Here is a 15,824-nt window from a genome sequence, read left to right as displayed (position 1 = left end):
CACACACACACATATATATATATATATATACACCTATATAATATTCTATATATTTTAGGACACACACACACACACACACACACATATATATATATATATATATATATATATATATTATATATATATATATATATACACTATATATACTTCTATATAGGTTTTAGGTGTACTGGACATAGTGGACACAATGAGCTGTCACATTTCCAATTTCTCAATAATTTCTGCTTTCTTTTCCCTGGAGGCCTTGAAATCCAAAAGGTACTTAACCAGTAAAGTTTCCATTGCAGAGAGAATTCGAAACATCGCTGCGGTTAGGAGACTAATGTTAGTGCTTCCCCCATTACACACCGGATGTTCCTTGTCATTTCAACTCTCAATTCCACCCCAGAATGGAATAGATACGACTACAGGACTGCCTGGTCTTTCGGTCTGTGTGTCAAAACAAGTTAGCAAACATACCAAAATAGGAAAGTGATATAAACTATAAATAAGCGATATAGAATCGATTTGAAGTGAGCGTGGTTACACTACGATAGCACTATTAGTTATATGGATGAACTTAAAGAACCTTTTGTTACTCTAACACTCATGTCAACTGCACGCATACAGGACACCAAAAAGTAAATAAATATATATATGTCTGTATACATAAATAGTATATATACCATATATACATATGGTATATATATATACACACACACACACACACACACACACATATATATATATATATATATATATATATATATATATATATATATAATATATATATATATATGAAAGATAGAGAAAAAGGTAAAGAGAGAGACAGAGAGAGATTCAGTGGCAAGGGAGAAGAGAAGTTCAGGCAACTCTCCATTCCATTTTTAACTTTGCAGTGTATCAAAACGATTACCACCTTTTCAAAACTGAGCCAGGTTATTCTTTTTCTCTTAAATTTAGAACAAAGTATATTTCCCCATCATCAGAGATCTACTTTTCCCGTTCAAAGACCTCCTATTTTCGGAACACTCTTTGAAGTACACCGAGTCGGTCATTACCGACTTGAAAGGCTATAAAAAAAATGATGGAAAAATTATATCAACAAAAATGAATATAAAAGATGGCGGGGAGACCCTCCAGCCAATCACTGATGATAATGATTCGTCTGACCAATCAAAATGGTGATGAAGCAATTAGTCGACTCCCCACAACGAAAAAAAGGCATATGTGGTGAGGAATTGAATTCTTTGTTGCACTTGTTATCCGTCTCACGCTGCACACATACACACACATATGCACGTATAGAGAGAGAGAGAGAGAGAGAGAGAGAGAGAGAGCAGATTACGCGAAGAACGGTTCCATTCTTCCTGTATAAGGAGAACTACCTCATCCAGCCCCTATCCTCTGTGGTTCCGGTCATTCTTATATGAGAAAGATGGACAGCGATGAAAAGCAAATGCTTATTTAATACTGATTCAATGAAGCGATATAGTTAGAAATACATTTATTTCTTCCTCTCTTTGAAAACTTCCTGTGTCAATGTATACATTGCATAAGAACGGAGTTCAATATCTGTTAAAATTGTTGCAGCACAAGAGAGGCCAAGACTCCAACAAAGATGGCCAAAGGCCTAAGGCAAAGCTGAAAGTTGACGGAGGATGAAATATGAGAGAGAGAGAGAGAGAGAGAGAGAGAGAGAGAGAGAGAGAGAATGTTGCACATGAACCCTTCGGATGGAGGGGAAACTCTGCGGTGCGTAAAAGCCGCATTTTATTACATCGAGTGTTATTTTTTTTTTTGGAAAGCTGCTTTGACCCTGAGGTGAAGGCTCTTCAAATATTGGTTGAATACACAGGAATTCTAAAGGACTGCGATTTAACAATATGTGAAATAACGTTAACGACAAAAGTTGATTAAAGTTCTTCATAAACGAGGAAACAAAAGCACGGTGCGCTTAAGAAGTACTGAAGTTTGTTTTACTTATGGGCCCACTAACATCTAAGTATACAAGCCCGGTGGACTGTTACCATGTATGCCGAAAGGGGACGAGGTCTCAGGTCAATGGGGGTGTGATGTCGTGTTCCTCTGTATAAGCGAGTAGCAAGCGCTAACTGAAAAGATAAATGCACAAAGGACGAAGGTCGACATAAATCTTCAGAAAGGTGGGAAAGAAAGAACTCAATCACTCATTATTTGCATAGTTGCTGCTGTTTTTTCCAATATTGCAACCACTGCTGTTAATGAAAAAAAAATTTGAAATCTGAAATAAGCGGGAGTACAAGGAACACTCAATGGAACAGGAGAAAACAGATAATGATTTATAAGGAATAGAAATTATTTGATTTTACAGTGGATTTCGCAACCAAGATTTTATTTTCTTCACGACCAAGATTCGAAATAAAGTGTATCAGTAAGATCATCAGATAAAGTACACTACAGGGAGTTAGAGAACAAAGAAACTGGACGCGACAAGGGACCTCACATCAAGGAGAACGTCCTTCCAGGGCACCTTCCCTGAGAATGAAGTACACAAAAGCAGTTGGCAAAGCGCTAAATGATTCAGAATGGAAGGGAATACGATGATTTGAAACAGGATGGAATATCTAAGTATATTATATATATATATATAATATATATATAGATATTATATATATATATATATATATATATATATTATATATATATATGTGTGTGTGTGTGTGTGTGTGTGTGTGTGTGTGTGTATGTGTGTGTGGTGTGTGTGTGTGTGTGTGTGTGTGTGTGTGTATTTATGTACGGAAGTTTCCAAATCGTGTTTAATATTTTACTCAACGAGCTAATATTTTGAAAAGCAGGGCGTTCAATCTCAGAATAAAAACATAAGAGCCAGTGAAAACTGTTTACTTCAATAAGCAAACGTCCCTTTATTCTCCTGCAATGCATCAAGAATATTTACGAAACAAAATTTCTCAAAAACGTCAGAAAAATTCTGCCGAAGTCATATTTACAGGTGGCACAGAAAGGCACTGTGTCCTTCACCTTTAAACGTGTGGATATTTTAGAATATTCGACCGTGGCCTTTCTCGGTCTATGGTCAGTCCAACCCCCCCCCCCCCAGCCCCCCCACCCCCCCTCCCTCTCTCTCGTTATTAGTTGTGCCTCTACGAAAGAATTTATTATTTGCAACGGATAAAATAGAACTCTCTCTCTCTCTCTCCTCTCTCTCTCTCTCTCTCTCTCTCTCTCTCATGTTAGTAGCTCTCCCTCTGCGAGAGAATTTCACTCATTCTCTTCACTTTACTAATAATTATTAATCTCTTCAATAAATAACTTGAACGGAGGAAATACACACACACACACACACACACTCTCTCTCTTTCACGCTCTAACTTGTGTAAAAAGCTCTACCTTTCTCAGAATATGTCACTCATACCATCAAACTCTCACTCTATAACTGGACATGATATCATGCAAATCTCCCTCTCAATCTCTCTCTTTCTCTTGTGTAAGAAGCCCCCTGCCCCAGAATATATCACTCTTGTCATTCAATGAATGAGCATTGGTCTCCTAAGATCTATAAAGTGAAAGGATATGGCAGATTACACCTTTTCTCCGTTTTCTCTCTCTCCAGTTTATTAACGATCGAACGCTTTCTATGCGCTACATAAAAGAATACTTAATTCATTTTAATTCAGTCCATATTAGTCTTTTCCGATATGTACCTAAAAAGGATATCGAAGATCTACTCTCTCTCTCTCTCTCTCTCTCTCTCTCTCTCTCTCTCTCGTACTTGTGTCACAAACTGTTTCTGCAAAAGAATCACAAGCATTAATCTTACTCTGTCTTGAACAACGTCTTGGAAAAATTCGAAGCACACCAAATCAAATAAGCATCTTTACCATCGCCAAGGTGGATATATTTTCGGTTCGGTGTGTTTGTCTTGTCTATTAGCATGACTTAGCAAAAACTTAGGTCTGGAATTTTACGAACGTTTCACCAAACGTGGCCATCACGACGTGCACCAAGTTATCATATTCAGGGAGATAGCAATGTCACTTTCAGGAAGATGAGAATTTTCGGATATATATTAATCGGCTTTGTTTTAAGTGTTCGGGGTGTCAGATATCATGTCCTATGCACCATATAATTTCATGTTATTAAAGTAAATTTGTAAGAGAAAGTTAATTGGGGATGTGGTTCTTATTCACGTGTAAGACTTCGTCAATTCATAAAATTGAAAGTTCGTAGCAGCTTGACATTAGCGGAGCTTTGCGCAATAGTATGTACTATGCATACATACAAATATATGTAAATATATAAATCTATATATATATATATATATATATATATATATATATATATATATATATATATATATATATACACGCAACTCGAAAACAATACAATATATCCACCTCTTTCTATTACAGATGTTCCCTCTAAAGTTCCATGTTAGTTCGGAAACTTTATAGCCTACTGGCAAGCTTTGGAATTTTCTTCCTGCGTCTGTTCTTCCCAACTTTACTGTCTTACTTCCTTTAAGAGACAGAAAGACTCTCGCTTCCTTCCTGGGTAAGCCACAACCTCCTTCCTCACTTTTTCTTTTCCTTTCTGACCTGGCTATAGTTACCCGTTCCACTGGTATCTGCTCTAGAGAGAGAGAGAGAGGAGAGAGAGATTCTAACCCCGGGCATGATGGGGCATTGCAATGATACTTTGCAATAACATCCAATTGTTCGCTTCCGTAAAGCTTCTTCCAAAACAAGAGGGACTAATGAAATGCATCGTGATTAAATTAACTCCGGTAAATGAATCACTGAGCTGCGATATAGAGGTCCTCCTGCAATCCATATTTCCAAGGGAAGATCTTTAGCTGTTATGTTATCCCTTTTATTTTCATTTCTAAGAGGACGTCTAGACGATTTTTTACCAGAGTGCTCCTCGTCTTTCTTCCCTGACAATCAATGTGGCCCGACCTTTTAAACTCACACGCGACTCAGAACAGAGTTGAAAACTGGAGTTCGATCCCTCCTCTGCTCGAAGTTATATATGCAGGAGATGCAACTTGAATGTGCCACTGATCTGACAGTTGAGAATAGACATCTTTATTTTGTTAAAAGTATAATGTTTAAATGAGAATAGAGAAATGAACACGGCATATCTACGTATACACAACACGTGTATTAACTTGTTCAAGTAACCTGGTGTTATATCAATGACTGTCAAAAGCGTAACAGGACGGAAATACAACTTGACTGTAGACTAATTGTACAGACACACTACCCGATACTTAACTTTCGTATGAAAAAGACAAGCTAAGAATACACGCACAAAGACAGGCACATAAATGGACACAGACAGAGACATTATGATGATGACTGGGAGGGGGATGACACACAGACATTACCCGGTACTCTTGCAGCTGCTCAATGACGGCTGAAGGGATTTTGAAGCTTTGCACAATTGTACAGGATGGTGTAATAAAGGGTGAGCCAACTTACATTTAAACGGCTCGGCCTCCCACGCCCTTCTCATGGGACGCGGTGGGAAATGAGCACACCACTACTGACCACTCAACACACGCACACACACACTCACGAGAGAGAGAGAGAGAGAGAGAGAGAGAGAGAGAGAGAGAGAGAGAGAGAGGTGCTGTCATAAACTTTCCCTAACTAAATGTAATAGAAAGAACAGCGAATACACAAGGACAGATAAGCTGAGAGGGAGATATAAAGTAGAAAAGATGAGAATAGCAGAGGCTACGTTGGGTGCGAAGAAGCTGCGGGCACACACACACACACACACACACACACACACACAGAGAGAGAGAGAGAGAGAGAGGAGAGAGAGAGAGAGAGAGAGAGAGACTTTTCCTTTATACATTTTCCTAATCTGAGAGCAACAGCTGGACTATAGCCAGATGGTTCCTTGATAAAATCTTGAGACCTGTACGACAACTTTTTTTCGAACTCGCAGTATATCAACGGTGAGGGATAGAAAGAAAAGTACCTCTATGAATTTCCTATAAAAGTTTACACTGGTGGAAATTGATGTGAAAGTCCTGCTTTTTATGTGTATGCAATTTTACTCTATAACAGGAGAGTTTTTGTGTCAGTGCATACATGATCAGTACATACACGAGGCTGAAAGACTTGCCACTTTGGGTGGCTCAGTGTCTAGCATCAGTTTAATTGAAAAGCTTTAACAAAACAGATTTTATTTGGCAGTCATAGGCTACAATCCGCTACAGACATGAGGACTTCTACGTGGTTGTTTACCCTACTCTATAGTGTTTAATACAACTTTATTATTTAAACTCAATGGGCCAAGCATCCAGAACATTATCTTCAACTTTTTTTTATTGGGAGGTTATAAATATAAAAATCTTTCTACGGAAATACATATTGGTCAAATAAGGCAAAGGAAATAGCATTGTACGGGTCTGTAATAATAGGAAGGTTATGGACATTTATAACAAAGTCTTTATCGAAAACTTTCCTTTTAACACCATGGAGGAACAGAAGCAGACCTGGAAAGTTGGGTAACAAAATTGGTGAAAAGAAATTGCTTCAATGTCTACGAAGGGAAGAATTGGATGAGGTGTAAAATGCAATACACACAAGAACAAGAAGTCAGAATATCGTATAAATATGGAAAGACTAAATAAGGCAGCGGGTGGGTTATTATTGTTTTTCCAAAAGCAAATCACGTATATCAACATTTTCTTAAGTACTTGTTCCTGGGGTAACTATCTAAGTGCTTTGAAAGTACATCAAATTCACGTTTAGTGACCAAAACATTGTCCGTATTAATAGTCGTGCATGCCACAGACCAACAATATGAGGTAAACTAATGGATGATTAACTGACAAATTCGTTAACATAAGATCTGGAATAACTATTCTGCAAAAACTGACAGTAATAATGACTGGTTTATGACCACCACGACTTCAAGTACGATTGTATGTCTGCAATTAGAAATCAGTTGTTCAAGAGTTAATTAATCAATGTAATATTATAAATAATTATATATATATATATATATATATATATATATATATATATATATATATATATATATATATATATATATATATAGACCACTTCTGTGAAATTCTCTCTCTCTCTCTCTCTCTCCCCCCCCCCTTCTCTCTCTCTCTCCCCCCCCCCTCTCTCTCTCTCTCTCTCTCTCTCACTCCTCATCTCTCTCCTCTCACGTCTCTCTCTCTCTCTCTCTCTCTCGTCTTCGAAGCGCAATGACTATGGTCTCTTCATGAATGTCAGTACGCATCACGCCTGAAGAGGCATCTGGATACTCTATAAAGTTGTTATTGAATACTGTTACTAAATCAATATGACCTTGTCATTTGGTAAACGAGCGACGTCCCGTTCAAAAGGTTGCAGGTGATTTTGTCCCAGGGGCAGCGTTACCCATACATAGATTCTCCTTTGCTAAACCCAGGGAAATGACCCGCTTGTCACCTCAGCTTCCCGTGATGTGTACCTATATTCATGAAGGCAACTGTGCCACGCACTGTTCTTAATAGGAACGGAATGGGCGCTCTTCCTGAAGACACACTGTGCCTCGCTTGATCTAAGCAATGAATTACAGTACAGCGGATTGTTAATGAGTTGCTGCGGATCTCAGCTGGGCTGTATATAAAGAAAGGGAGAGTGACAAAGATATACAATAACATATGATTGGCCACTGCCTTGGACACTCAAACCGGGAAGAAATCGAGTTAATCTCTTCCTACTCGGCTGAAAAAATTCATCATATATATTCTCTCTCTCTCTCTCTCTCTCTCTTACACACAAACACACACACAGAGTTACTCTAACACCAAATAGGTAAGATAAACAGAAGAAAACTGGAAACAGCGAGACAATCACGAGAACTTCTAAAGCAAAAGCCATTTCCCGTTCCAGGTCACGAGTCAACTGAGGAACTCCTTCAGGCAATCTCCCGTCTTCCAACTCTCCCGATCACAAGACCAAAGACCGACTTGTGATGCCCGGGGAAGGACCAATAGGACCTGCCATGACCGAGGATCCCCGTGATTTGCTCCTCATGACTAGAATACTCAAACTTATCCTATAGGACCTTGAGAAATAGTGACTCAATCTTATCCTATACGACCCTGAGGACAGATTATGAAAGCTTATTTCACAGGTCCAAAAACAGGTTATTTCATCTTATCCCGTTAAGACTCCGCTAACAAGTCATCCAATATTAGCGTGCAGGGCTCAGTGCACAGGCTATTCGCCCAACTGTGACATCGAGACGATTAAGAAAGTGCTACTCAATGAACGTAGAAGAACATATGCAAAACTAACGCGATCAAGTGGCATTGTGATACCGACAACGAACCTAGTGGACAGAAACTAACTAAAGTAATGTAAATGCTACTTATATACCTACATAATCTATGACATAAAGGAATAACCGAACCGTTATATTTCTATAGCAATAACTTTCCATACAAAAGATATCAACCTGTGAAACTTGTACCCAAAGAAAACACAAAAATACTAAGATAAAAACTTCATGTTCCTATTAGCTCTAATGCAATATTAATTAAAGATATAAATATAAATACTATTTTTACCACTCTTTTATTAAGGAAAAGTACACGAAGACAGCAAAAGACAACACTATCTCAGAAGAAGAGAAAACCAGTCCTCAGAAATATCCCAAAGTGTCAGACAACATATCACATCAGTGTGCCCTAAAATTTAAGTGTTCTAGAGTTTATTTTTAGTAACCGGACAGTGTTGAACTTATCAAGGGGCAACTTGACCCTGAAAACAGAACTAAACAAAAAGTGACTCTGTGATACCAAGAACTGGTGTGGCCTGTGATCAAGACGGAACCTATCATGAATTTCTTATGGTGTGTCCTGAGCTTCCTGCTGCTTCACATCATCTCCTACGAGCAGGTAAGTCAGTCAGTTGTTATGCTTCAAATATCTACAGTTCAGTTAATATAAAGGATACCCTAACGAGCAGTTCTGTCTTAAAATAAACCGAGACTGGTACAGATTTTGCTTCATAATTCCAATTTTCCTGCATGAGGGGTTGAGTGGCATCTGGGCTTCTGTAAGATTGTCAAATGGCACTATTCATATGATGTTATCTCATTGTTAAGAATAACAGTTAGCCTGAAGGAAAAATAAAGACAAATGATTGTTCAGTAACAACCAGTCTTCTTTCTGCTTAGCCCATTTACACTCAAGTTGACAAACGCATATTTTACTTAATATATTAATATAAATGGTACGTGTCAAGTTTTTTTTTATTATTTTTTTCTATAAAGATTGGCGTGAATAATTAGCATATGTATGTAATTTGACGTCGCATGACTATGGTAATTGACAATTACCAACACAGAGAAACTTCACGTTAACTGCCAAAAAGCAACGCCTAACAGACGTTCGTATATAATAAAAAAAAGAACCCCTCTGACAATACATAGGAAAGTTGAAACTTTAAATATGGGGAGATGTGCACGATAAAATTTATGCTCTATCTGAGAGTACTTTCGATAGATATTTAGTGCCTATGAAGAGTTATAACCTTACCGTTACTCTGAACTGTTCAACTCGTACCTGAAAAGAGAGAAAACAAAGTCATTATTTGCACATCAATATTAGGTATTCAAATGAAATCATAACGGTAAAATGTTTCCATTCAACCTATCCTGGAACACCAATTTCCAACTAGCAAAAAAAGATTTCCATTAAAACTGATTGAAAATTACTAGTTGTAGATCATAACTAGTAACTGAAGCAAGCGGATCACTAAATAATTGAGTTTACTGGTTTTATGAGCCCTAAGGATGAATGGTACAATACTTCATAAATCTCTCTCTCGTGATTAACTACTACAGAAATATCTGAAGCAGCCTTTCTCCACTGGCGAACACAGCCCGCTTTATTTCTTGGTGAATAAATTCGACCGTTCAGGAGATGAATTGGCTAGCAAGGGTATTTCCCTCGGGAAAGCAGCTCTTTCTTCCACAGGGGAAAGAGGTCTGATATATAATATTCCCTTATATGTTACCGTGACCGTGTATTCGAGTTCCTTCCCCACGAATCTCTCCTTCAAGTGGCAACGAATCTAGACCAAGTGACACACTTGTGTTCCACTGCAGAGGAACCATTTTAACAAACCAGTTTCACTTGACTCAGAAGAATAATAAAAGTTTATCCCCATTCTAACTTGATTCAGCAGAATAATTAAACTTTATCCCAAGAATATGAATGCCCAAGTTATGAACTTTGTAGAATGCTAGTTTCATATTAATGTCCAGGCTATAAACTTCATAGAATGCTAGTTTCATAAATGTTTTCAAACGATTTTTAACCAACATTATCTTAATGATATGAAGAATGCACTCAAAACCCAATGGCTCTTATGAACAATTCTAAAAATACTGTATAATTGAGAATAAGTTTATTTTCCCTCTATACGCGAAGGAAACAACATATAGTACAGATACGTTTCGAAACACCAGCACAAAATCTTAGTTGACTTTCAGAGGCGTCTCATGACCTCATTCCTTTTCTTTCAAGTCTGTTCCGTGAGCGAAACAAAGCAGTGCAGTGTGGAAAACGAAATCACTAAGGACCTACAGTAGGTTCCCTCAGCCGCATTTTGTCACTGGTGTTGTGAGCAAAGAAATATTGTGAAGACCATTCACCTGCAAGGTATTTGGTATTCTGATAACAACGCTATTTACTTATGAGGAACGCCAGCTGAAAAATGATTCTGGACAATCAAACTCAAGACGAATTAACAATATCATAAGAAAGATATGACAGGAGAGAAATGACTGAGGTTTATAAAAGTCGTGTCAAGGAGTGAAAGGTTTCGACAGACCATGGGGTTTCATGAGCTGACATCCGAGACCGCCCACTACTACGTATGTCTGGAACATACATCATCATCCAACAGAGGCGCCACTTGAGACATTGTCTACACGGCAAAGCACTCACAAACAACCAGAGAGAGAGAGAGAGAGAGAGAGAGAGAGAGAGAGAGAGAGAGAGAGAGAGAGTTTTTAGGGCAATGCATTCGACTGATCTCCTCCTCGACCATTTCCCTTATTACAAACCCAATTCCTGAAAGCATCTCTCAAAATGATCAGGATCCCAATGGGTTTCTTACGGCTCTCAATCCCGGAAAGATTAAGTCGATAGCGTTGAATACCGGAAAACGGTTCATTGTTTAATACTCATACCGGATCGTTAAAACCTAAGCCTTAGCTATCTGTATTATCGGGAGCATAACGCACGAATATTAGACATTCAATTTGCCTTAGTTCATGAACTGAGAGAGAGAGAGAGAGAGAGAGAGAGAGAGAGAGAGAGAGAGAGAGAGAGAGAATCATAAAACTTTCCGAATATGAAAATGATTTTTATCCACAAACTTCGCTTCCATCAATAAAAATACGCTTTGAAAACTTTCAAAAGCTCCTCTTATAACCAAAAAGACTTGTAGTGGAAATTGAGGGAATGGGTCCGTTACATTCTATTCACGGGTAATCTACTATATTTCACTGTGTTCTCTTGATCGATTTTATTAAAATGTGCCCGCAATTACCTGCACAGACTTCCCCTATGTTGGCCTACTTCATTTAACCTACCTTAGGAAGAACATCGCGGACTGAGCACAATCAGGAATCAGACTAAAAAATACCGGAACTAAGTTTTGGAAGTTTTTCTAAATTGATTATTGTAAACATGAAAGTATATGCTTTACTAAGGAATAAAGGAATGATTCAATTATTCTTATGTATTTCTCGAATAATATTAATACGAATGGAAAAATATGAAGAAACGAAGGTCTGTCTGCTTAGGAAGAGAGAGAGAGAGAGAGAGAGAGAGAGAGAGAGAGAGAGAGAGAGAGAGAGAGAGAGAGAGAGAACGCGTTTTATCAACAAAGGACAAAAGAAAAGCAAAACTAGCGGACTATTAAGAACCCAAAAACGTGACCGAATTGAAACAATTTATCGTTTAGCCTCATAAGAAGCACGACATAATGTTCAGTTTACGCAATGTATCTGTAAGTTAAAAAAGGGTAACACAGCAGTTAAAAAAAAGGAAAGCTTGTGAACATTTTGTAGTCTTTTCCACAAACTGAACTGCGACTTGACTTTCCAAAACTTAAATTCCTTTTAATTTTTTTTTCTATAGTATCGAAGGTTTTTTTTTTTACCATCAATAAAATCAAATTCACCGGCTATCTTCCCAGCATTCAGACCAACCTATGATCTTCATCAGAGGAATAAATTTGTAAGCCGATCAATATGCAGATATCACAACAGACCCCAACTGTGACAAACAAGAGAACTGTTTCAAATAACAGAATTACCAATAATGTTCCAGAACAATCGGATCATGGCACAGATGGGGATGTGCTGGAGTTGTGTTTCATCATAATCCTGTCCTCACTGAAATTCCTGTACATCTACAATGTACGTATGTATGTCAATTCACATATACACTCAGCTTCTTCATTTGGATCTATTATATCACAAGGCAGTTTATAGGTACTAAGAGAACTCAGAATCTTTTTTCATTTGGATCCAGCGAACCCAAAGTATATATCAAAATTCTTCTGATGTAGAGGCACCGACCCTAAGGGAAGGTGAACATCCCAAACCTTTCAATTTTTTAAGGGCAACGAACAGTTTATAGAGTTAACTACTACAGTTTTATAATCCAGGCCAATGAAAACAAGACATCTGAGAAAGAAGGAATGAAGGTACAACTTCATCATAGCAATAGACCTGCTACTTCCGGCAACATTTCCACAGAGCAAATGTGAGAACAAATATGAAACCATTTTCCCTTCGACTCTCTTACCAAAGGAGAACCGGGTAAGGATCTTAGAAATAAGAGGTGAACAATCCTATTATGTAAGGCCGGACTATTCAGGCCTCACAAGAACCTAGTCATCGTCACGTCTGTTTCGCTTCAAATAAGGAGTGTCAAGCAACACGAAAGGCGAGCGATCAGGTGGTGCTCCGTTGTTTTATCACTCAGCTAATGATCTAATCTCTGGCCCTGATGAACGACTCGGTTCCAATTAGCCTCTTGGAGGTCGAAGTCGTCCGCCGGTTGTCTTGCAAATAAGACGCTTCCGTCAATCGTTTTTGAATCCATTTGGAATCCAGCGATGTAAACACATTTAATTAACCGTCTATTGATTAAGAAAAGACATACAGAGCGCAAACACACGAGCCGGCATACACCAAAGAGCAAATGACAACAGGACTTGCTTACGGAAGCGAGGGATGTAAATAAACACATTGTTGATTCAACTACGAGAGATTAAAATGAGAAATCCCATGTTTGCTTTCTCCTCCTCCAATCTGCTACGTAAAGCAACCTGGATTATAGTGTTATGCTTCACGATATTAGAAGCAGCTTCACGAATGAGAAAAAATAAAGTAAGCAACGCTACATTTTTAATGGAACTCGTTCGGGCGCCTTTTAAAGGCAGCTCGGGTCCACAATCGTCAAGCTAAATTGCTTTTAGCAAACCAAGCAGGATTATTCTGTACTAATAATAACAACTCTTTCATCTTTGAAGTCTAAAGCATTGCTACTTTTCAGGTCCCTTTACTCCCGCACACATGTTCACTCTTCCATAACTTCGTGTATAACATAAATAGCAAAACCTTCCTCTCTAGGACTTTCAACACTGAACATTCTTTTTCTTGGCCTTTTCTTAGCCTTGTGCTCCAAATCATTGGATCCACACCCACTACGGGGCAGTCCTATTTTTAAGCTTTCGCGAACCACCCGCCAAAACAGAATGATTTCCCTTGATTATTTTTAACCCCTTCCTCTGCAAATTCCTAATTAAACTAAGTTTCTCATTTTACTTTACATGTAAGAAGTACATCTACTCTGGTGATAATGAGTTCACATCTCCAACCTTCTATCCTCTTATGTAAATTTAGCAATGAAACTATAGTAAATGTCAACCTTGACTCATGTATTAGGTTTCAGACGCAAAGGATAGACCATTTGCCTTCATTTTCTCTTATGCTCTCAGATCTCCTTTTCTACTTTTTCTGCCATCAATTGCAAAATTGACTGCTGAATTCCTCTGCATGCGAAGAGCATCATTTCTACAACTATTCGTATTCCTGCAGCATTATTTCACTTGTCTAGAATTCCTGCTTTCTGAACCGTCTTTGGACTACATTCGTTGTAGTCAAACCCTTCACTCTATAAATGTTTCATTGCTCAGTTGACGGTGAGCCCTCTGAGGGCGAGACACCATTCAAATCTTAGGGACTTTATTGGGAACATTTCATGAACTTTAGACCGCTCACCTCCAATTTTCAAACAGCATTCCCACTCTTCCCACAAACGAACACACGGCTATGAAATGACCATGCACCTCTATCTACATAAAACTCATCACTCTACTGAGCAGTTCCGTATTTATGTCACAGTCAGTCGTATTCCGTTCTGCTTTATCTTTCGTATTCTCAAGTTTCAATACTACTACTACTTAAATACAATAACCGTAACTCTATCCAGCTTCAGAACTCAAGTTGTGGACCCTCAACTGCCCTACTCTACTGTCCCCACTCAACTGAAACTCGTCATCAATAAGAATAATTGTAGATTTTAATATTGTTCAACTATAAGCCAAAGATGTTTTTTTTTAAAACATTATAATATCAAATATTACAGTCTTCACCTTTTCCATTTTTATCTCGCGAACACTTCTTTCAGATAACATACAATAAATGTCCACGTCCGTTGGTACAGTACAATATAATAACATTATGATGTAACAATACTGTTGCACGAACATTTTTACATTACACGAGTAATCCGCTTTTACAGCAGCCATTAGCATCCTTCCGACATATGCTGTAATAATTTATGACAGGAGATCTATTTTCTCTTTGTCTATTCTCTGTTATAAAGCTTCTTTATAACTCTTGATTCTGTCATTACATCTACATGAGGCTGTTTCCCTAAACATAATACCAATTTCCGTAGAGATTCTATATTCCCTGTGCAACAAAACTATTGTTTACTGCAATCAGGGGCTTTTCTTTCAGGTACTTGAGTGCCTTGAGAGTGCAGATCAAACACATTTCCCCTCCCCTTCTCTAAGCCTCTTATTGTATCGTCCTTTCATTCTCCTGTTTCTCGCTCCCACCCTCTACATCAAATGATATTATGAAAATGTAAGGTTTCGTACTGTTAGCTTAACCATAAACCTTTAGGAGTTTGACGAATAATTTAAAGATATATATATATATATATATATATATAATATATAGATATATATATATATTATAATATATATACTTTGAATCACGCAGTATATAAAACGTGATGCTAGTATTAAAATAATGGTTTCTTTTTTTGCCACGAAGGAAAAAAATGAAAAAACGAGTTGGCCGAGTATTTTCGGTCCTATTCGGACCCTTTACTGAGGATACTGATTTTACAAAGAACACCATAGTCAAAAGAAGGCTTAATATACAAACTGACACTACAAATTAGCCATAAGGGCGATTTTCACTCTACAGAGAGGAGGAGTCATAGGCTAGCCACACCTTGAAGGATGCCCGCGGTAAACAAGTGATTCTTCCAGAAAAACAGTACATTTTGAAAAACAACACGGGTAGCATATACAATTTAATATCATGAATTTTTTACACAAATTTTGCCCAACAAAAATTATTATTAATGAAAAGACGAAAGTATATATATATATAAATATATATATATATATATATCGAGCAAGAGAAAGAGGGAGAGAAAATATCGAATCAGAGAGAGAGAGAGAGAGAGAGAGAGAGAGAGAGAGAGAGAGAGAGAA

At 37.8% G+C, this 15,824-nt stretch overlaps 2 protein-coding genes across 3 annotated transcripts in view; one reads left to right on the top strand and one right to left on the bottom strand.

Moving 5' to 3' along the window:
- LOC135217126 (procollagen-lysine,2-oxoglutarate 5-dioxygenase 1-like) overlaps positions 1–15,824 on the bottom strand; it is a 597,528-nt gene that overhangs the window by 107,891 nt on the left and 473,813 nt on the right. The gene's annotated exons all lie outside the window — the stretch shown is intronic.
- The window catches only part of LOC135217694 (immunoglobulin domain-containing protein oig-4-like), a 116,955-nt gene that overhangs the window by 33,271 nt on the left and 67,860 nt on the right, over positions 1–15,824 (top strand). Inside the window, exon 2 of one of the 2 annotated variants that reach the window (XM_064253670.1) lies at positions 7,890–8,899. The exons of the other annotated variant lie outside the window; for it this stretch is intronic. Coding sequence (XP_064109740.1) covers positions 8,840–8,899 — 60 coding nt within the window. The 5' untranslated portion in view covers positions 7,890–8,839. The remainder of the gene's footprint in view (positions 1–7,889; positions 8,900–15,824) is intronic. 2 annotated transcript variants of the gene reach the window in all.

The sequence above is a fragment of the Macrobrachium nipponense genome, chromosome 7, assembly GCF_015104395.2.
Source record: "Macrobrachium nipponense isolate FS-2020 chromosome 7, ASM1510439v2, whole genome shotgun sequence".
Classification (NCBI taxonomy): Eukaryota; Metazoa; Arthropoda; class Malacostraca; order Decapoda; family Palaemonidae; genus Macrobrachium; species Macrobrachium nipponense.
The sequence above is the reverse complement of the archived record's forward strand: the minus strand, read 5'-3'. Positions and strand labels throughout refer to the sequence as shown.